Source organism: Artemia sp. Qi Xiang Cuo, chromosome 6 (genome assembly GCF_049724085.1).
Source record: "Artemia sp. Qi Xiang Cuo chromosome 6, ASM4972408v1, whole genome shotgun sequence".
NCBI classification, from domain to species: Eukaryota; Metazoa; Arthropoda; class Branchiopoda; order Anostraca; family Artemiidae; genus Artemia; species Artemia sp. Qi Xiang Cuo.
The window spans coordinates 16,628,516-16,651,131 of NC_142799.1; the positions used below are offsets into that span (position 1 = coordinate 16,628,516).

At 34.7% G+C, this 22,616-nt stretch overlaps 2 protein-coding genes across 2 annotated transcripts in view; one reads left to right on the forward strand and one right to left on the reverse strand.

Moving 5' to 3' along the window:
- Window positions 1–8,386, reverse strand: part of Nep3 (M13 family metallopeptidase neprilysin 3) — a 189,635-nt gene extending 181,249 nt beyond the window's left edge. The window contains exon 1 of the mRNA XM_089090512.1: window positions 8,244–8,386. Within this exon, the coding sequence (XP_088946638.1) occupies window positions 8,244–8,300 (57 nt within the window). The 5' untranslated portion in view covers window positions 8,301–8,386. The remainder of the gene's footprint in view (window positions 1–8,243) is intronic.
- A 159-nt stretch (window positions 8,387–8,545) lies between these two features.
- Window positions 8,546–22,616, forward strand: part of LOC148950920 (uncharacterized) — a 101,778-nt gene continuing 87,707 nt past the window's right edge. The window contains exon 1 of the mRNA XM_089090514.1: window positions 8,546–8,882. Within this exon, the coding sequence (XP_088946640.1) occupies window positions 8,796–8,882 (87 nt within the window). The 5' untranslated portion in view covers window positions 8,546–8,795. The remainder of the gene's footprint in view (window positions 8,883–22,616) is intronic.

Consider the following 22,616-nt stretch of genomic DNA (forward strand, 5'->3'; position numbering starts at 1 on the left):
TTGAAAAGGGGACTTACTTGTGGTCCACTGAACTTTTTAAAGTGTCAAAAATCCTAGACACTAAACCCATAACTTATCGCCTACGTTATAAAAAAGATGAAGGGATTCTCGGCGGCTTTTATGACTATGAATTGCAAAAAGTTAAAAATAATAGTGAAATATATCAAATTGAAAAGATATTAAATACACGTACTCACAGAGGTAAGAAACAGTTAATTGTTCGGTGGCTAGGATACAACTCTGATTTTGATTCTTGGATAGGTGTTGAAGATATTGACAATGCTCAATGATTTCTATGTAACTTTCATGTAAAACGATTCCGATCCTCTCTACAACGACTTGAATACAACAAGTGATTTTTGGACAAAACTCTCACCCGCCGTCAAATTTGACGGTGCATATGAAGTGGCTCTTGTCGACTGTATTCTCAAAAATACCAATGACATCCTGAGAAAGGATCGTAAATATGAAATAAAAATTAGACCCTATGATTGGCCGCCACCACCAGGTGATCAAGAACAAATTCAAAAAATCAATTGGATGGATTATCCAAATATTGAATTACCCTACGACGAGCTCACCTGCATGAATGATTTATGTCGTACTATCAATAAAAGAATTTCTGCTCGTAAAAAAGGAGCTTTTCATTTCAACTATTCAAAGGAAGAGGGCAAGATCTACATTAGTTCACCCATTGCCAATGAAAAGATTATTCTCAATGATAACTTAAAGGATGTTCTTGGCTTTAACCTCAATATAATCAATGGTAGAAGTGCTGGAAACACTAATTTCATTTTTGCTGACTACCCACCTGCCTTCTCCATGGACACTTGTATATTTCTCTACGCTTCATTTGTGGAAACATCTCGGGTTGGTAATTCAAATGTTCCCCTCCTACGAGTTCTTGAACGAAAAACCAATCAAGAACATGTTCATCACTACAATATAAAGCATCTTCAGTATATTCCCGTAAACACTTCCTATTTGGAACTCTGTCAGTTAACACTAAGAACTGAATTAGGTGATTCTCTAGGAATTTCAAAAGGCTTAGCAGTGATTACTAGCCATTTTCGACACACCGACAACGACGCCGGCAAATTCACTTAAAAAATGAACAATTGAAAAAGACCATTTGTCTGTCCCGATATTGAATGTTATGTCGATGCATTGATTCCTCTCCGAATCGACCCGTGATTGGGCCACTCCATAGGGCGTGTTGCCCTTTCGTGCTCTGGTCTGGGTAGCTGGTTGGTATGGTCATTTCATTCTGCACTACATCTTGACAAAAGTTATCTTGTACCTGCTGCATTGAATTTTGCTGCCTCCACTCTACAGAAATGGGGGTCGGGCAAAAATTTCAAGGAGAGTGTTGAGGAAAATATTAGATCTTCAGCAAGAGCTGTTGGTGAACAATTAAAATCTCGAAAAAATGGGTAGGGATTGAAAAGGAAGCGTTCACGTCATTCACTCATCAGTCTCTTCTCAGGCAGGAAGCAAAGGACATCAACATGGACTTTGAGAAATAAAACAACGAAGGACAATAAGCAGCAGAAGAAGAAAAAGAAAAAGATTGTTAGATAAAAGAAGGATTTCTTCTCTTAAGATGACTTATCTCCCCCACAAGGAATCATATCCATCAATCAGGTCCTCATTGAATCTATTCAATGCTGAAAATGTTTATTTCAGTGTCAAGCAATGATACTATGAACAATTTCACCCCCAACACCCCGTCTCGGAAAATATACACTTTCAAATATTATCCAATTAATACTATTTCATTGATTTGTCGTCAACATTTATTTATTTAAATGTTGTGGTGAAGAAAAAGTCAGATAATACAACTCCAAATTCTGGCAATGGTCTCTCCTACGAAAACTGTATTCTACACATCCTATTCAAACAAATTAATGTATTTATTAATGGAACATTGGTGAGCAATAGCAATAATGTATCAAACTATGCAAGCTACATACAATTTATGATGATGACACCAAAGGCGTACAAGGAGTTGAGAGGACAATCATTGGGCTATGAATATCGATCAGGTGTTGATACTGACGGTGAGTTGACTACTGCAGTGACCCAGGAGTATCATCTAGTTGGAAAATTAAATCATGAGATATTCAATATATCCCAATGGTTACCCCCCAATGTCAAGATTGACATAGAGTTACAGATGGCACCATCGAATTTCATTTTGAGAAAAACACTTCCTGCAGCACCCGATGCAAATGTTATTATCATATCGGCAATTCTCCCCGTCCGAAAACAAAAGGTTATGATCTCTGTTGCATTGGCAGTGGAAATTCTAAGAGCCAATGGTAACAACATTAAACTTCTTGTCCCCCATACAATCACCAATCGACGTCACATTGCCACCGGCTCTCATAGCTATAGCGATTCATCATGTATCAATGGGGAAACCCCATCAAAATTGGCTTTGGCCTTTGTGAAGAGTGGCAGTGCCGTTAGATCCTGGACTGCATCCACCCATGATCTTAATTTTTTCGGTCTATCTAGCCTCCTGTGCAAATTGAATGGTATTCCACTGTACACTCTTTCATTTGACAAAAAATCCTATAGAACTATGTACGAGTTGACCATGCAATCCCTAGATCATGACTCTCAACTATTTAAAAATGGAATAACCGATTCAATGTTTTCAAAAAATCATGGGGTTATTGTTTTGGATTTGTCAGGCATGCAAGATATAACCATAGTACGAACATCGAATGTACGTTTAGAGTATACATTTGCCAATGCTCTGACTGAGAGTATCACGCTAATATCACTGAGTCAATTTGAAACCTATTGGGAAATCACACCCGACGGCAGTGTTCTACTAGACCTAGCACAATGAACACAAACCAAATAATCAACGTATATAATATGGATCCATAAATGTCTCAGTACAAGTCCTATTGCACACCATCGTATTTCATTGAAAAAATTATAAATGTTAACAACATCCTAATCCTTGTTAATAACAGTCTATAGAGTTTGAACACTGGTGACGGCCTATGCATCGTTCAAACAGCGAAGAAAATTGAATTTTTTTATCTTCTTGGCCTATCATATAAATTCTATGCTCCATACATCAGCAACTTTATTGAAAGCAGGGGGAAACCATTATTCAAAATCAACGAAGAGTACAGGATTTAACGACTAAGACATGTGGCTTTCATGCACTACTCTTTTTCATGTTCAGATGTCGTGGCTACACCTACAAGCAGTTTCTCAACATCTACGTTGACGTACCTCGATTGAACGACTTTCTAGTGGATAATATACTTAAAATTTTATTTAATATTTATTTTAGTGCCACGATAATAAAATTTTATAAATATGTATGTTAAATTGTTTATTAATAAAAAAAAAATTATATACATGATAAAACGACTTTTCTACTCTTTAGATTTCATCCACTACTACTAGGTGTTTTTCGACAACAGCTCTTGCAGGTAGATTATCTGAATTCACAATGTACTGATCCTGATGTAGTACACTGTCAGGGTCACATTTTCTACAGTAGAGTGTGACTTCACTCTTGTCATATCTCTTTGTATAGTCAATGATACTATTCTCATTCATTCTATAGAATTCACATGTTTCAGTTTGCCTATTTGAAGCAATTTCACAAACAGCGTCCTCAAGTGTCGAATCACATTCCGTCACAGCCAAATAAAAATCAGTGGGTTTATAATCATAACACCCAGTGTCTTCACAACGATTACGTAGAAACCATATTCTTTTGTTGTTCCAACAGTTGAATCGTTGACCCGGTTCCTCCTCCCAGAACAATCTATAACCACGACGATACCAATCTCGTACCAGTAAACTAAAATCACGGTTAGGATTCTTTCCAATCATACCGGGATATGTACTCTCCCACTGATTACATTTATCGTAATGGCAATTGGTGCATAGGAAACCTCTAGGATGAGAGTCACACACCTCTTCAAGACATGAATTACAACCTTTAATTTGCACAGCAGATCCTCTATGCAATTTAAACGGGTTGCCTAATCTACACTTTTAATCATACTCCTCAATCATTGTACAATTCTCACATGATGACCAGCTGTCCTGTGAGTACATGCATAACGGACATGTATGGAACATTTTGTCATGTGTTGACACTCTCACTACCACAATGAAACTGAGCTATCAACAAAAAAAAATTTTCTGAGAGATAGAGAGAGGAGTAAATCATTCTTCAGCACCATCTTTCCTATGAAAAAAAGTCCTACCTTTCTATACTAATATTTAAAAGCATACCCAAAATATCATTTCTTTGTTCTGTAATCGATATATAAATAAACCGTGTTAGTGCATTTGGACCACGATATAGAAGCTTAATGCCATATTATAATGACGGGGAATCGGTTTTCAGTATATGAACAAGCATTCCTCGAGATAAAATCTTCCCTTGAATAGACAACTCTAGAAAATCACCGTCCAGAATTAAATGTTTTTCCATAAGAACTAGATTCCTCATGATTCGATCTTTCTCGAATCTATCCATTTTTTTTAGTCCTAACTCTCTCACGATCAACGTCAGACTAACCAGAATTTATTTTTTCCACTCTAGAAAATATACGTTAGTATACTATAGAAAAAAAAATACCATTGATTTAGAGACAGTTTTATTGATCATAATTACAATAATAATAATATTCACTGATGCATTTTGTTCTCATCAATATATTTCGATAGGACATCTAATGCTGACCGAAGTTTATTTATATGGAGAATATTTACTTTTCCAGCAAAAAACAGCTGCTCCTCCTGCTTAAATTTGCTTAATGATATCACATATCTAGCATACATAGTGTCCCATTCAAGACATAGTCTACAGCCAGCAGTTATTTCCACAGCTATATTAGGTACTCGTATATCGTTGCTGCTGCTGCTGTCAGTTCCATCATTAATCTCCAATAATGTATATGCACCACTCATTTTTTTTTCTCCACTAATATCCTTGCAAATAAAAACTATTCTCTTTGAATTAAATTCTCTTACTAATAAGAATTGTAAAGAAAAATATTCTTTTTATTCAAATCCTAATCACCAATCAAGTTATACTCGTTCCTATTGGCAAAGGTGTACTGACCTGTAGAAATGTTTACCTAAAGGACCGGTAGCACACTATATCTACCAGAAAAACCTGTTTGGTACGGGGGCGTTGTAGAATTCAAAAGATGGTAAAAAAAAACGTGTATATACCTTGAACTAGAAATTGCGTAAATCTCTTTGAAAGGTGTAATGCCCCTGTAGAATAGGACTACCAGAAAAACCTGTTTGGTACGGAGGGGCCATAGAATTCAAAAGATGGATACTACTAGCCAAAGCTATGACCAGTTATCTGCATTTGCATTGTTACAGTAAAAAAAAAAAAAAAAAAAAAAAAAAAAAAAAAAAAAAATGCCACTGGAGCCTTTACTTCGACGTCCATACCCGGAGGCTTACATATACGTAGGGTGGTCATAAATGTAAGGCTAATCTTGGGACACGGACTCAATCAACCCAAAACATACCAAAAATAAATGCAGCTGATTATATGCAAAAAAAAAAATAATTACAAGTCCATAGGAATTCATAGCCTGCAAATTGTTCCCTTTATCCTTTTGTGAAGACAATTAATGTTTATATTAAAGTAAAATCTGTAATTGATATCAGCAAATAATTTATTTGATACCGTCAGTAAGGGCCTTTTTTTCACTTACCACCCTTCAGATCAATGATTAATGAAATAAGATCTATAGTTGAAACAAATACCCATTACTTCCTGTAAAGGAAACAATTTTGATTAGGGTGGAGTGAATACAAAACGAAACGTTACTTCTTAGTTTTTGCTTTTTTAAGAAGTCAAAACTTGAAATCAGTTACAGTCATGACTCTTAAGAAGTTATAACTAGATGTGTCGATTCTCCAAATTTCTCATAAATTTCTTTAAATTCCAACTTGTATCTCAAAACTTTTGAAAAGTCCAACCTCATTTTTAGTAGCATTCACAAAAGGTTGAGGTCAGGGCAGAAAAAAGGTCGATTGGAACGATTGGGCCCAATCAGGCCCCGCGTTTGAAGGGGCCCTGTGCCGCCGTCAAAATGAACAATTGGTTTTCGAAATTGTGACATGTTCTTAACAGTTCCAGTAAGCGCTGCTTCTGCAGAGAGATCATTTTCCAGGCTGAAACCAATAGAAAAACTATGTGATATCAACAATAAATCAGGATAGAATAAATAGCTTAGCAATCATGTTAACTGAAAGTCAAGACACAGGGAAAATAGATTTTAAAACCGTTTCAGAAGCATTTGCAGAACAAAAATTTAGAAATACGTAAATTCATGTCCCTATATCCGGTTATGTAAATTTCAAAAGGTATTTTCAGCAGTTTCATAATATCTAGGGGACACAAACTTAAATTAACTTTAGTACAAAAAAGAACAAAAGAGGACAAAATGGTAAGCTCAGAATGAGCAAACTGGACCATCAAATGAGACAATATCAAGAGAATGGACCTGAGAAATGTAAGTGTACGACGGGTGATAATGAACGACCTAGACCGTCAAAAGTGATAAAACTAATCCAAGCAACTAAGACAAAGGACACTGAAAAAGTGTCTGAAGCAATGATAAATGATAATAACTACAAAGATATGTGCATTTAGAATTTTATAACAAACAACATTTAGAAAACGACAAAAACTATATGGAAAATAGCGCAATATGCAATTAAAATATAAGACGGAGTGAGGATCAAAACGATTCAAAAACGAAAGTGCAGAAGAAAAAAGGTACTTATGTATATAATAGTACACACTCGAGAACAAACCGGTTTCCTCTCTCTGTATTAAGAGAAAAATAGCTTATGATCGGTGGAAAATAAGTGACGGGTGACAGAATACATTGGACTTATATAATTTGAGCTATATATTTGCACATTACGGGGTGGGGGTTTGGGTAAAGTATTTGGACAGCGTGAAGTTAGAAAACAGTTCTTACTTCATAATATGCAGAATAATTTTAGCTAACACATTTTTCATGCAGACCCGCTATACTTTCCTCCCCCCTCCTAATGTACAAATATATAGCCCATATTTGTTTCTAAAGTATTATATTTTCATCATATGTAGGTATATTTCATTAGGATTGACCTAACTTCACTTCTCGAGTGTGTACCATTATGTACACAGGTACCGAAAAATATATTATGTCAGAAAATTAGCACCATGACAATCTTCGATGCAAACATATTGTGGCATAAAACCCAGTGAAAACCTACAAAGATGCCGTATACTATGCAAGTGTTGTTTGCAAGTCATTGGACCGTTCAACTCTGTATGCATTCGCTACGGAGTCCTCCATTATCCCACAGGAAAAGTAACCACAAAAGATGATTTACTTGGGGGCTGCTGTCTGCTTGGTCGAATTGCATTCCTGCATCAACAGTTCCGAAATGAATTAGTTTAATTTGTTATAAGATGTTACTTACTCTCTAATAAGCTCCACAAACAAATGCAAAACGAGCCAGCGTTTTGCTTTAACTCATTCAACGTAAGCGATTATCGAACCAAAAGTAGTTGTAATGTTTTCAGCTTCAAAATAGCAGGAGAAATTTATCACAAAATCAATTTAGCAGCAAACCTATCACTGACCACTGAAGGTGATTTGAACCACATTCATATATATCCAAATATAATCTTTAGACCCCAATGGTGTTGTTAAAGAACACCTTTCGCATCTTTTAAATTATTAGTTCAGTCGAAACCCAACATATCTGTAGGAAGAAATATTTTGAGACACAAACAGCTATACTAAAGGTTGCATGAAAATACAATTGCATGATATATATATATATATATATATATATATATATATATATATATATATATATATATATATATATATATATATATATATATATATAAATGCTAGAGTTAAATTTTGCTGAAAAATTGAATATATAGAGGGGGCCCCACAAAAAATTCCAATCGGACCCCGCACCTAGTCGATCTGGCCCTGGTTGAGGTTATAACTCCGTACTTATGCCTTTGGAGTTATTAAATAAAAATACTGTGCTAAGGTTTACCAACAGGTAATTTGCTAATGGTGCACCTTTAAATTCTCATCTGAACCTTTTAACATTAAATTTTTTTCTTAAGTTTCTCTAAATTCTTCTTATGCACCAAAATATTAAAATAGTCTGTCATCTAGTCCTAAAAAAATGACAAAAAGATCTACCTGTAAAAGTTTCATGGTTTTGATTGCTGATTCGATATATCCGATATTAGACAGCATACAATTTCATTTTTAGCTGTGTACACCTGTTATGTTTAGCAAGTCATATCTGGAAAAGTTTTTTAATCTCTGTTCCAATTTTGTTTCCACTAGAAATTACTGAAAGTAATAATGAAAGCGGTTGAACGGCGTCTGCGCAATGGCTTCTGACTGCAGGAAATCTATGGCTGCACGGAAAAGTTTCCATTACACATTTACAAAAGAAACCGAATATTTCCAGCAATTCCAGATTATCCAGAAAAGAAAAAAATAAAATATAAGTCACAGAACTTGTAATTGTATCTTCCTGCAAAGAAATTTAGCCAACGTGCTTATATTTAATTGTTCTTTCTAAAATCTAGATCCCGAATAGCCTGTTGAAGAATTGACCTGTCAATTTAAAAAAAAAAAAAATTTCACGTCTAAGTTGATACATTTGTTTGTATCCATTACCCCTAGGCTTAGTATTTATAAAATCAGCTTTAGGCACTTCAAGCTAAGTAAAGCCTATAAATAATGTTCAAAAAGCTTAAGGACAAGCTGGCAGAAGAAGTGAAAAATCCCATAAAGTTACCAGCAAGTGTTCAACAGCTGTCTCAACAGGTAGCCTGGCTTATATAGTATTGTATCAATTTGGCCTAATTGGTTTTCTTCAATTAGTGTAGTTTGTATATTTTATATTAGTGGCCTACCTTGTGCAAAAATATTTGTCAAATTATTGGTGACTAAAGACAACTCTGAGTATAGTTGCAGAATAGCCTAGTCTTACCATGCAGAACAAAAAGAAAGGCATTTATAGATTAGGTACATTATAAGGTTTGGGATACCACCAGGAGTATACCCAATGGATAATATCTAAAAATTTCTAGGCCTATTCTATAGAATGTAAAAATAATATCCAACCATACTTCGTTATTGCCAAAATTATCCAACTATTTTGCTATCTGAAAAATCCTTTTAAGCAAATAAGAAATTATCCAACTAGGAAAATAATTAAAATTTAAAAGAAAAATAGTTTTATCTTGCTAGCCAAATACAATAAAGCATAAGAGCCAACTTAGTATCTCTAACTAGGTGGATAATACTTTAACTTAATGCTTCTGAAATATATCTAACTAGACAGATAAGTAAATTCTTCATGCAAACTAGTGATAATAGCCAAGTAGTCAGACAATTTTTTCTCTTAGACATAGGCTAGCATAAACCTCTAACTTGGTGGATAACACTTTGTCCTAGCCCTTCTGATATTAATCCAACTAGGTAGTTAAGTAACTTCCTGTCTAGTTAAATATATATCAGAAGATCTACCTAGTTAGATAGCCTATTCTTGCTGTGCCTAAGAGAAACAATTTATCTGGCTAGTTGAATATTATCCCAAAACTGCATAATGGAATTTACTTATCCTCCTAGTTGGATATATATCAGGGGGGCTGAGACTTGATATTACCCATCAAGTTTGAAGTTCATGATGCGACTAAGAAAAATGAAATATCTATTTTGTCGGTTGTTTACCTTAATCTGCATTTAGATTCCTCTCATTTGTATAGTTGGACGTATATCAGAAACACTAAGCTACATTATTATCCACCTAGTTAGATATTCTTGCTGTGCCTAAGAGAAACAATTTATCTGGCTAGTTTGATATTATCCACAAATTGCTTAGAGAATCTTTTTATCTGCCTAGTTGGATATATATCAGAAACACTAAGCTACATTATTATCCAATAAGGTAGATATTCTTGTTATACCTATGAGAAACATCTTACCTGGGTTGTTAGATATAAACCTCAAGCTGCTTAGAGAATCTTCTTATCTGCCTATTGAGATATATATCCAAAATACTAAGCTATGTTATTATCCAACTAGGTAAATATTCTATATATTGTATAGCCAGTAAAATATTCAGCTAGGTAGGTAAAGGTGTAATAATCTTAAAAATGTTATTATCTGTCTAGCATGATATTTTATCTTGATACTAAGTGTAGTTGGATATTATTTTTACATTCTATAAAATGTAATTTTTTTAAGAATATCCATTGGGCACCTTCCCAATACCACCAGGTGGCTAATTTGACAGTATATATATATATATATATATATATATATATATATATATATATATATATATATATATATATATATATATATATATATATATATATATATATATATACATACAAATCTTTAAATTAGCCAACTGGCCAACCAGTAGCCTATAATAAGCCTAGGAGCCCAGCTGGACATAGGGAAACATATTAAGAAAACAATTCTTACTCCTTAATATATAGAATAATCCTAGTTAACAAATTTTTTAGAGGAAGAACCTTTATCTTCACTTCTTTCCTTGTTTTTCTAAGATATTCATGAATTTCTTAGAACCTATAGGCCTATATTCACAGAGTATATACCCCCACCCCTCTAATATGCAAATATATACCCAGAATTGCATCCTCAATCTAAATATAACATCCATTTGCATCACAAATGAACTTTACTCCCATATTAGCCATGTGGTGGATGTCTGGTTTGCTAGTAGACCTCACTTATATATACATTTCAGTTTTAATTAGCAAACCAGCAAGCTAATATTAGAATTGTATATACAATATTAAATTTTTTAGCTAGTTAGCCATTAATATCACAGGTATACATAAACTTTATTTTAAAATAGTCAACTAGTCACCTGTCAATAAAGTTTCTAATTCACATGCAGAATTAGTTAACTAGTTGGCTATTAAGGTCCCAGGTATATACAAGCTTTAGTTTAAAATAGCCAATTAGTCAGCTATCTATCAACAACATTTCTAATACACAGTAGAATTGGCTAACTAGTTCACTATTAAAGTCTACAATATTATGCTGACAATTCCTTTTTTTAATGGGGGAGAGGGTAGGGACAAGGTTGTTCACTTGTCTTTATTTAAGGAAAAGGGGGTAAGAAGAGGGTTAGGGAAATAGGGTTTAGAAAAAAGATGGCCGGGACTAAGAAAAATCTGATCATTTTAGCAGAGTCCAAATTATAATCAATTTTAAGTGCCAATTAATTTAGATTTTCCCTTTCCCATCATTTTCTATGATTAGACAGGGTGGGTATGGGGAATATCTTGCTTTCCACTCATCATATCTACGTAATATTTAGACTGCTTGGCTAATATCAAAGCACTTTATGTATAGACATCCGAAATGTAACACACCGGTCAGCTATTGAAAAACAGACTAATCACACACAAAAATACAGGAAAATGACAGGATTGTCTGCCAAAAAGTGTTAACTATTCCTTTTTTTTAAGGAGGGGGTAGGGACAATGGTGTTGACTAGACTTTATTTAGGGGAAAAGGGGTAGGAAGAGGGTTAAAAAAGATATGGTCAGGATTTAACAAATCTGATTATTTTAGCAGAGTGCAAATTATAATTCATTTGAAGTGCCAATTAAATTAGGTTTTCTTTTCCCCATCATTTAACTATGATTGGTGGAAGGGGTTAGGGGTAATGATGTGGAATATCTTGCTTTCTGCCCATCATTGTTAGATAATATTTAGACTATCTGGCTTCTATCAAACCATTTTATGTATAAACATCCTAAAAATTGCCAACCAGGTGGCAATTGAAAAACAGTTGAAGTACACACAAGAATATAAAATAGTGAACCAGTTGGCTACTGAATTGAGCCAATGTATATACAGGAAAAGAAATTAGCAAAGTATGATTGTCTGCCAACAAGAGCTTACATTTTTTTTTTTTTTAATTGAGAGGGGAGGGGTTAGGACAAGGGTGTTGACTGGATTTTATTTAAGGAAAAGGGGGTTAGGGAAAAGGTGGTAAGGGGGGTTAGGGAAAAGGTGGTAAGCGGGGTTAGGGAAAAGGTGGTAAGCGGGGTTAGGGAAAAGGTGGTAAGGGGGGGGTAGGGAAAAGGGGGTTAGAAAAGCAGTAGCCAAGATTAAGAAAAATGTTTTTATTTTAGCAAAGTGCAAATTATTATTGATTTGAAGCACCAACTAATATAAATTTTCTCTTTCCCATCTTTTTACTATGATTAAGCAGGAGGGGTCAGGGATATGGAATACCTATCTTTCTTCTCATCATCTCCAGGTAATATTTAGACTATTTGACTAATATCAAGACAGATATCTACCACAGAGCTATATAAAAAAGTAAAGTTTATGTATAGAGAAAAAGTTGAGATTATGTATAGAGATAAATGAGATTTAGGGGGGGTTGACAAGTTAGCAGAATTTGGCTTTGGGAAAGAGAGCTGTAAAAGCGCATTAGCAAGCCAGGATTGCCTGCCATTAAGAGCAAGCACACTTGCAAATAGTTTTATTTTTGAAGGGAGGGGGGCATCTGTTGGTATCCTCATTGATAGGCCACTTCCAGTACTTAAATCAATAAATTCAGCAAGAATTCATGTTCAAATTCATCATGCTGTGCATACTCTAAAAGATTTATTATGGAAAATGTCAAGAAAAAAAAACAACCAAATATGCCAATGAAAAGAAACACTTAAGTTATTATTGGAGAAAAACATTGTCTATTCATTATCACTTTTATCACAGACTTCTCAAAGATTCTCAACCATTCTTTGACTGGATTCATAATTCCAAATTTTTCAAGACAGGAATTTTGGTGTCACTTAGGAATAAACAACAGGAACTTTTGCATATCTAAAATAGCACTTATTAATTTTATCTATGTCACCCTTGGCAAGTAGATGAGCTGCACCAGCAAGGTAAATAACATGAGGTTGGCACACTGAATGATAAATGGAAGCAAGTGATTTCCTGGAGTATCACCCTCAATTTTGAACAACAATCCCGTAAGCACATTCAATGGTGGTGGTTGTGTGCTTTGCATTGTATTTCCTGGTTTTGTGGAGTGATTCAGAAATCATTAACCTGAGGTATATCAACTCTGACACAGCATGGAATGAATTATTTACAAGGGAAATGCTATTGCTCTTAGCCTTATTGAAAGCTAGAAACTTGCACTTTTCAGTGTTATTAAAAAGTCCAATTGATTGAAATTTGTTTTGCAGTCTATTAAGTCCACATCTAATAGGCAACTGGTTGGCTAATCTAAACATGTGTATATAGCTGAGACTTTAATAGTGAACTAGTTGGCTAATTCTACTGTGTACTAGAAACTTTATTGATAGTTCACTAGTTTTCTATTTTAAATTAAAGCTTATTTATACCTGGGATCTTAGTTAACTAATTCCACAAGTGTATTAGAAGCTTTATTGATAGCTTACTAGTTGGCTATTTTAAACTAAAGTTTATAATAGTTAGCTGGATATTAATAGCTGACTAGCTGACTAGCTAATTTAAAAGTGTATAACCTATATAATTCTATTATTAGCTGACTATTTGGCTAGTTCAGGCTAAATTTATAAATAGAAGAGGTCTAATTGTCAAATGATTGGTAAATTTAAAGATTTCTGTATATAAACTTTCATTAATTTTATCCACCTAGTCAGCTAAAAAAAAAATTATATATAATGATTGGCTAAGGATTATTTTCTCTATATATAAACTATACTATTTTATATTAGCTGTATGGTAGACATCCCTTTCAAAATATAGTAGCCTAGGCTCAATTGTTTCTTGAACAAATTCCATTTTGTGCCCCTTACAGGGCTAAAAAAAACATTCAAATTTCCTTCCAGTGCTTCCAATGAAATAATTATTATTGTTTGAATTGCATCCCCATTCTCTTTATACCTAGATTTCAGTCTTAGGCAATCTGCAAAAATCTGCTGATTTTGTTTGTTTTCTAAATCAACATCAAACAGTTCATGGTAACAAACTGTAAGTAAGGAGCGACCCAGCTCAATGGTAACCAAAACTCTAGAAAACGGTATTTTGATACAAATAGATATATAAAAAGAATCAGATTTTAATGCTGATGTCAAATATATAAGTTTCATCAAGTTTAATCCTACCCATCAAAAGTTACGTGCCTGAGAAAATGTGGCTGATTTTCGAAAAAAGGGGGAAAGACCCCCTAAATTTATAGAACCTGAATGAAAATCACACCATTATATTCAACGTATCAGAGAACCCTAATGTAGAGGTTTCAAGCTGCTATCTACAAAATGTGAAATTTTGCATTTTCCACCAGAAGATAGATCAGGGATTCGTGTTTATTTATTTATTTTTTTTCCCCCAGAGGTGATCTTATTAACCCAATGGTCCTAGAATTTCGCTAGAGGGCTCATTAGACTAGAAATTAAAAGTTCTAGTGCCCTTTTTAAGTGACCAAAAAAATGGAGGGTAACTAGGCCCCCTCCCATGCTCATTGTTTTCCCAAGTCACCTGATCAAAATTTTGAGATAGCCATTTTGTTCAGCATGTTCGAAAATATTATAAGTACTGTCTTTTAGGATGACTTAATCCCCGAAAGTTCCTGGGGGGAGGGCTGAAAGTTATGAACTTACCCAATGTCAACATATAGTATTGGTTATTTGAAAGTATACAGACGTTTTCAGGGGAGATTTTTCCTGGTAGGGGGGGGGGAGGTTGGTGGTTTGGGGGTTTATGTGGGGGGATATTTTCATGAAGGAAGTTTTCATGGGGGAAGGGACATTGCTATGAACGGGACGCCAGACTTCCCTGCATTATTTAAAAAAAGATCAGAAATTAAATATAAAAAAACAAGTTTTTCAACTGCAACAGCAGCAACATCAAAACTTTAAGCGAACAAAAAATATTACATATAGGATCGGGTTCACCCCCTAGTCAATACCTTGCTCTTTAAGCCAAAGATTTTTTAGTAATTTCATAAGAGCTATTTGTTCTAATTAAAGGCCTTTGTGATTAAGCAGTCATTTTTAATGAATTTGAACAAAATTCGAACTTTTGCTTAAAGAGCAAGGTATTGACTAGGGGGCAAACCCCCTAATATATGTATCAAATATCTATGAATATAGAAGTTTGTTATGTAAGTTAATTTGTAAGTTACGTATATTTATTACTAATAAAAACGTTCGTAAATAAAATTAAACAAGTTTCAAGAAAGCCATTTAACCAAATAAAAGTAAATTAATATGCAAATTTTGTTTTAATTATTCATGTAGGGTGAGCCAAGCTCAAAACCTGCATTTATTCAAAAACGTTCAAAAATTAAATAAAAAAAACAAGTTTTTTTTAACTGAAAGTAAGGAGCGACATTAAAACTTAAAACAAACAGAAATTATTGTGTATATGAAAGGGACTGTCCCCTCCTCAACGCCTCTCTCTTTACGCTAAAGTTTGACTTTCTCACAACCCTATTTTTTTTAAACAATGACAAACTTTAGCGTAAAGAGCGAGACGTTAAGGAGGGGACAGTCCCTTTCATATATGGAATAATTTCTGTTTGTTTTAAGTTTTAATGTCACTCCTTACTTCTAGTTAAAAAAACTTGTTTTTTTATTTAATATTGACAAGAATCAAGGGTAACACTTAGAACTATTTCACTTAAGAAGGAAACCCAATTTTAAGAAAATAGAAATACTATTCAATTACCCAATCTACATTCTGCCCAAATGTAGTGGTCACTACCAAAAGAATCCCTTCCCCAAATTTATTTATTTACTAATACCAAAATCCAGTAAGCTATACAAATCTATGAAAAATAACACACTATGAAAAAAAAGGTCACAAAAACATCTAATACAAAAAATAAAAAGGTGCTCATGGTGCCAGATATTAGTCCTAGATAATATACTCTCTTTTGTCTATTATTGGATTCATTGATTTTTTTTTCTTAATGGGTATTTGTGTTCTTAAGATGTCTATAGTATCATCTGACTAAAAAAAAAGAAAAAAAAGGTCAGTTGGATAAATAGGTCATGGTACTTAAGAATGTGAATAACATTGGGAAAAAATCTGATTAATTGAAATGTACTGCATAAAAGGCAAAAATATGATTATTATAATATTTTCTTGATAGTTTTATGTGTAGCCCAGGGCTAAATCTGGCATGATTAGGGATGAGGCATGCTTTTGTCAACAAAGTAACTATTATATTTGGAAACAGCTTTGATTAGAGAATTGAATGACCACAGACCCTTGTAGGTTTTCTTCAGTGCAAAAGTATTGTTTATCTTATTTAATTATTTGTGAAAGTTAAAATAAAGAAACTGTTGTTTTTGTTGTTAATAAAATTTGCTTACTATTTCAGAACAGTGCTGCTATTTTTGGTATTGTTGTGTTTCAAAAGAGCTGTGACTCTCCATTGGTACTGAACTGAGTACCAACAAAATACAAACCCTCAAAATCATCAAACAACATTTGGGTATAGCCTAGGGCTATGTCAAGGCATTATTAGGGGAGGGGGGCTCAGACACATTTAATGGTAACAATTACACTGGGTAACAACCAAAAAATCGCCAGGGGTTTCTCAGCCGATTTAGACTAATTTTGGTGTTCTGAGTCCAAATATCACATTGATTTGGCTCTATCAGGTCAGCTTATTGAGATATAGCCATATGCCAACCTGATGAGCTTTACATATGCTAATATCAGGGGGTTTGAGCTCAATCATATTTTGCTTGAAGAATATATCAAATTACAACATTAACTTATTTCTCTAAAGTAGCTGTATATGATTATAATATAATAACTCTTTATTTCCATAATAGCTTATAGCTAGCAGCAGACACCAAACAACAAGAAAATATAACACATGAGATCAGATAAATAAATATAAAAATAAATAACCATTTTCACAACTTTTTATAGATTTCCTTTTCAACTAGTTCCTCATTATAGTGGGTCACGAAGTATGGAACATGCGATGATAGGTACCTTTTTGATGCCTTTTGGGGTGGGGGACAAAGGAGTTGGCACGACGAAGTGAGGGCTCCTCTACGTGTTTTTGGCCGACTGGTCTGTGATTCCTAGAAATCTGGTAATATTTTGCAATGGACATCAGAGCTTAGGCATTTTTTTCCGAAATGCATCGTGAGATCGTGGTGCCTTTCAGATAGTTTCTGAAGCCTCAGTTTCTGCAGGCTGTCCTAATAGGATGTATAATTTGCCCCAAGCATTATTTGGCACGCCCGCTTCTGAATATTTTCAAGCTTTTGGATTGGATAGCCGTTAGACCTGGGTGCCAAACGGGACAAGCATACTCGGTTTGCCGTCGGACATACATACAGTATAGACTGCGCATAATGGAAATTTGGATAGTGAACCGCGTTAGGCAAGCAAAGGATTTTAGACATAGAGAAGCCTTTTGGAGGATAGACTGTATATGTGGATCCCATTTCAGGTTGCTTTTGAAAATTACTCCTAAGATTTTTATTTCATCTTTAGTTGTAAGTCCAGTGTCTTCTTGGGACGGAATTGCAGATTTTAAAAAGCTAACACGTAGAATTTGGCTCTTGGTTTCACTAACTGTAAGCATTACATCTTCAAGATTATGCTTTAGCTGGGAAAATATTGATGAGGTGGTGATTTCCTCTGCTAGGCTTGCTAAGGTGTGGAATGATATGCTTGACATGTCGTCAGCAAACTTGTAGTGACTTTGTATATGTGGTAGGACAGGGTTAAAAACAATCAAAAAGATCAGTGGTTCTAAATTTGTCCCTTGGGGTGCTTCGCACCATATTTCTTGGAATTCGGATGCTTCATGCTGCGTGAGTGAAACACATTGGTTTCGATTGTGTAGGAAGCTTGCAACCATTCTCACAAGAAACTGTCGAGCACCCATTCCTTTAGCTCGGTGAATAGCTATCAGGTGTTGGATGCTGTCAAACGCCTTTACTATATCACTGAGAAGGATTTCTGCATATGTCTCTTCCTTCTCAAGATGTTTCATCAGATCGTCAAGAAGACATACAAGATAGTGGGTAATATTATATCCAGGCCTGAAACCAAATTGCCAAGGGTCTAAATTAGCTTCAATATCTCCATATAAATATTCACAGATAAAGCCTTCAAACACTTTGGAAAGGCACGGGGTTTTTGAAATTGGGCGCAAATCGTTAGGTGAGAGGGTTTTTTTTTATTTTAGGAATGAGAGTTATATAGGCTGTCTTGCAAGGTTATTTAATTAAACCCTAGTCAATCAAATTTATTCCAAATTTCATTGCCTGGCATTAACCTGTTTTTCTTTTCATTTCTTTCCGTTGATTGATATGGCTTTGGCACGACGATCATGCAGGAACGATCCTGATGCTTACACTGCAGAAATTGCACTGCAGAGATTACATGCTGTCAGTGGACAGAAAGAACATCACAGGATTTGTAAAGCATGCCTGCAATGCTTATTTTGAACTCAAGCTGGGCAACCAGGATAAGTCCTGGGCACTGCACACAGTGTGCAAGACGTGGGTTGAATACTACCAGCAGTGGACAAAGGGTGCAAAAACTTCCCTGAAGTATGAGATTCCAACAGTTTAAATGGAGCTGTTAGACCATGATTGTAACCTCTGTGGCATCAATACTACTGGCATCAGTAGTATTGATCCAGTTGCTCACTACAGTTGCTCGACTGTCCAGTTGCTCACTGCAAAGAAATTCCTGTACCAGCAGTCACAGAGCTTCTCAACAGCAACAACAAGACAACCAGTGCAAGTGAGGGAGGATATACAGAAGAGGACTATAAAGCACAAGATGATCCGCAGCCCTTTTCACAATGTGAGCTTAATGATCTGGTTCGGCATCTCAGCTTGCCAAAGACTTTCTCCAAGCTCAAAGAGAAAAATCTACTTGGTGAGGATGTGTGTATCATTTTGTTTTGTAGAAGGCAAGAGAACTACATGGGCTATTTCTGCCAGGAGGACAACCTTGTGTACTGCCGAAATGCCACCAGTCTTCTTGGTAAACTCGGTGCTCATCAATGTGATACAAGGGATTAGCAACTCTTCATTGACAGCAATAAGCGCTCTTTGAAGTGTGTGCTCCTCCACAACAGGAACCAGTTTGCCTCAATCCCTCTTGCGCAATCCACAACTCTCAAAGAGAAATTTGAAGCAGTGGAGTATGTTCTTGACAAATCAATGGACCGTCTGCATTGATTTCAAGATGGTGAACTTTCCACTTGATCAGGAGTCCGGGTTCATGAAGTACCCATGCTGTATATGTATGTGGGACAGTCGAGACAGAGCCCATCACTGTGCCTGGGGTGAGAAACATCATAAACGAACCTCTTGTTGACCAAGAGAAGATATGATCCCACCACTACACATGAAAATTGGATTATTGAAACTGTTCACGTGTGCTCTGGGCAAGAATGGGAGGTGGTTCAAATACCAGTGCCAAGGCTTTCCTCAACTGAACATTGAGAAGCTGAAGACTGTCATCATTGATGGCCTTCAGATATGGCAACTCATAAAAGACACAAGAGTTCCAAAGATCCATGAACATGCTAGAGTGCACCATGTGGAAATCGTTTGTACAGGTGGTGAACAACTTTCTAGGGAACAAGAAGGCAGCAAACCACGCCATACTCGTCAGCAGCATGATAGAGGCCTTCCAAAAACTCGGGTGGTTGATGAGTAGAAAGATTCACTTCCTGTTCTCACACACAAAGAAGTTTCCTGAAAATCTTGGGGTGATGAGCAACGAGAAGGGAGAAAGATTCCATCAGGACATCTGCTAAATGGAGGAGAGGTACCAGGGAAGATGGTACGCAGTGATAATGGTGGACTACTGCTGGTTGCTGAAGAGAGACAATCCAGCAGCTGCTTACACACGAGAATCAAGGAAATGCTGGTTTATGCAGTGAGCTTTAAAATTTTTTGTCTTGTAATGCTCATTCTTTTGCTAATATTATGAATTATGCTTATCAAATTTGATGGAGCAAACAAAAGCTGAATGGATATGGTGACTGCTATTTCTTGAGAGAAACAGAAAAATCGAAAAAAAAAACAAAAAAAACAGAATGATCTGCAGGAATTTGTTTGTTTTTTATGCAAAATAGATTTGTTTTTTAATTTCTGTAGCAAAAAATCTTGACCTGATGGAGAAAAACCAAGGTCATTTTCGGACTCACAATTTTCAAAAAATATTTTTTTTGTTACCCAGTTTTATTATTTTTGGTAAAATGCTGAAAGAAATATCAAATGAAATGTTCTATGAAAACTATATTCAAGCCAATTGTAACACATGTAATTTTCTTTCTTAATTTGTTTTTAATGGTTGGTAATAAATTCTTAAAACATTAAGATAAAAAATTTACTGGTGGTAGATGAATTTTTTATTTGCTTCTACAATTCTAACTGTCCAACTTTTCTTGCTGATGTACTAAGATTAAAGAAAATAAGTCATATCCTCATTTTGCTACATATTCTACTACTTTGAAATTTAAAGAGGGTCATTGTAATTGCTATTAAATTTGTATCTTAACAAAAATAGTTATTTAGTTTAGAAATATAATGCCAATTAAATATGTGTATTTTATTTGAAAATATAGAGGCTTACTGTATCAATATAATTAGCATGAAATGGTGCTATAACTCACAAAATATACAAATCATTTTATCAACAGTGGTTCTTTTTATTTCTATAATTCTAGTTTTACGTTTGCAATATCGTGTCCTGGTTCTAAATATAACTACAGATTTACCAATGATTCTTTATGTTTTGAGTCATAGTAAATTCTTTCTCTTTTTCAAAACTCTGACTTTTTTAACTTGTAGAAAAGTTAAAAAAAACTTCCCTTCTGCAACTTCTAATTCTAAATGCAACATGAAATTTGATGTTGCTCTAGTGCCAATGGTATTTTGTTTGATAATCTCTGTAAGTTTTTTGTTGAATATTTTGGTATTTTATGAAAAAAAACTAAAAAGATTGTTGCTATATGCTAGAATTATGGATGCTAGAAACAATTTAATAACATTTTAATGTTTAGTATAAGAAAGTTGTGGTTGTGAATCAATTGTGAATAAATTATTTAAAAGTTCAAATAGGGCTGTAAGCAAGGAGTAATAAGCAAGTGATCTTTACATTAGCAGAAGCTTTTTTTTTACATAATAAAAATGTGTTTTTTTCTCCTGATTCTTTTTGTTTTCCTTTTGATATGATCCCCCCCCCTCTTTTTTTTTTATCTTGAATTGTATTTGGCAATTACTGCTGAAAATCTTGTAATTTATAGGCCTACTAAATAGAAAAAAAAATTGCTTTAGTAATTGCCATGGTACTCATTGTAAGGGATTACACTTCAGTGCAGTTTTTTATGCATTAGGCAAACACCTGTCACTAAGTCAAATTCCTGAAAAATTCACAGAAATGTTCTATATAGGTCTAGTTTTCTCTCTTTATGGTACAGTGGCGGATCCAGGGGGCAAGGGGGGGGCCCCCCCCCTAGCGTAGTCTAAAGTAGTGTAATTTACTTAATTAACTCAAGTTTGCCTTAGTTAAACTTGCTCATAATGCAAGTTTATTGGATCAACCTATTTTGCGCCTCCCCCCTAATTTTTTTTTCGGATCAACCTATTTCGCGCCCCCCCCCCATAAAAAAACCCTGGATCCGCCCCTGTTATGGTAGTACAGTCCACAACTTGAAATAGGCCTATACTCCTTTTTTTTTTTACAGAGAAGACTAATGAATTTTTAGATTTGGGTTTGTTTAAGCTCAATATTCATTAGAAATTTTCCATAAAGGTCTGATTTTCTCTTTATGGAAGTGCACAACTTGAAGTATACTATTTATTTTTGCTAAGAAGGTTAATAAGTTTTTAGATTTGTATTTGTTTAAGCCCTATATAAATAAATTACCTTTACATTTTGATTTATGTTCAGACAGACCAAATGTAAGGCTTGATAATATCTAGATTTTTATCTAGGGAATTGTATCATTTTTGTTGTCCATGTCTATAGTTACTAATAAAAATTTTGTTCACTTAATATTTGTCTGTGTATTAAAGCAAAGTAGCCTAACTAGTAATGCAGAAGCTTTGCTGCAAAAATGGCTTTCCTTGTAGTTATTTTTTTTTTTTTTTTAATTCTGTTGTTTTCACTTTCAAGAATACAATCAAAATCACTTTCTAGAATCAGAAAAGATTGATTATTGTATGAATGATCTAACGTGTTTTCCTTGGCAGACAATGGGCAGCCATCTGAGAATCAGTAGTTAAAAAGGTTAAAAAAAAGGAAAAGAGTACAGCATTGGATTTTACAGTCCCTACCAGCGAATTTCCATTTCTTAGCCCTTGAGTCAGGAAGTGTAATGGGGGGCCAACCATCCTGTACTTTTGCACACCCTTCCTGTTTACCTTCCCCAGATTTCTCCAGGTACCCATTTAGAGCTGGGTCAACTCTGGCTTGGCTTACAAAGTCACACCACTGACCCCCATCCCAAACCAAATAAGACAATGTTAAAAAACCAAAATAACAAACAGTAATAAAATC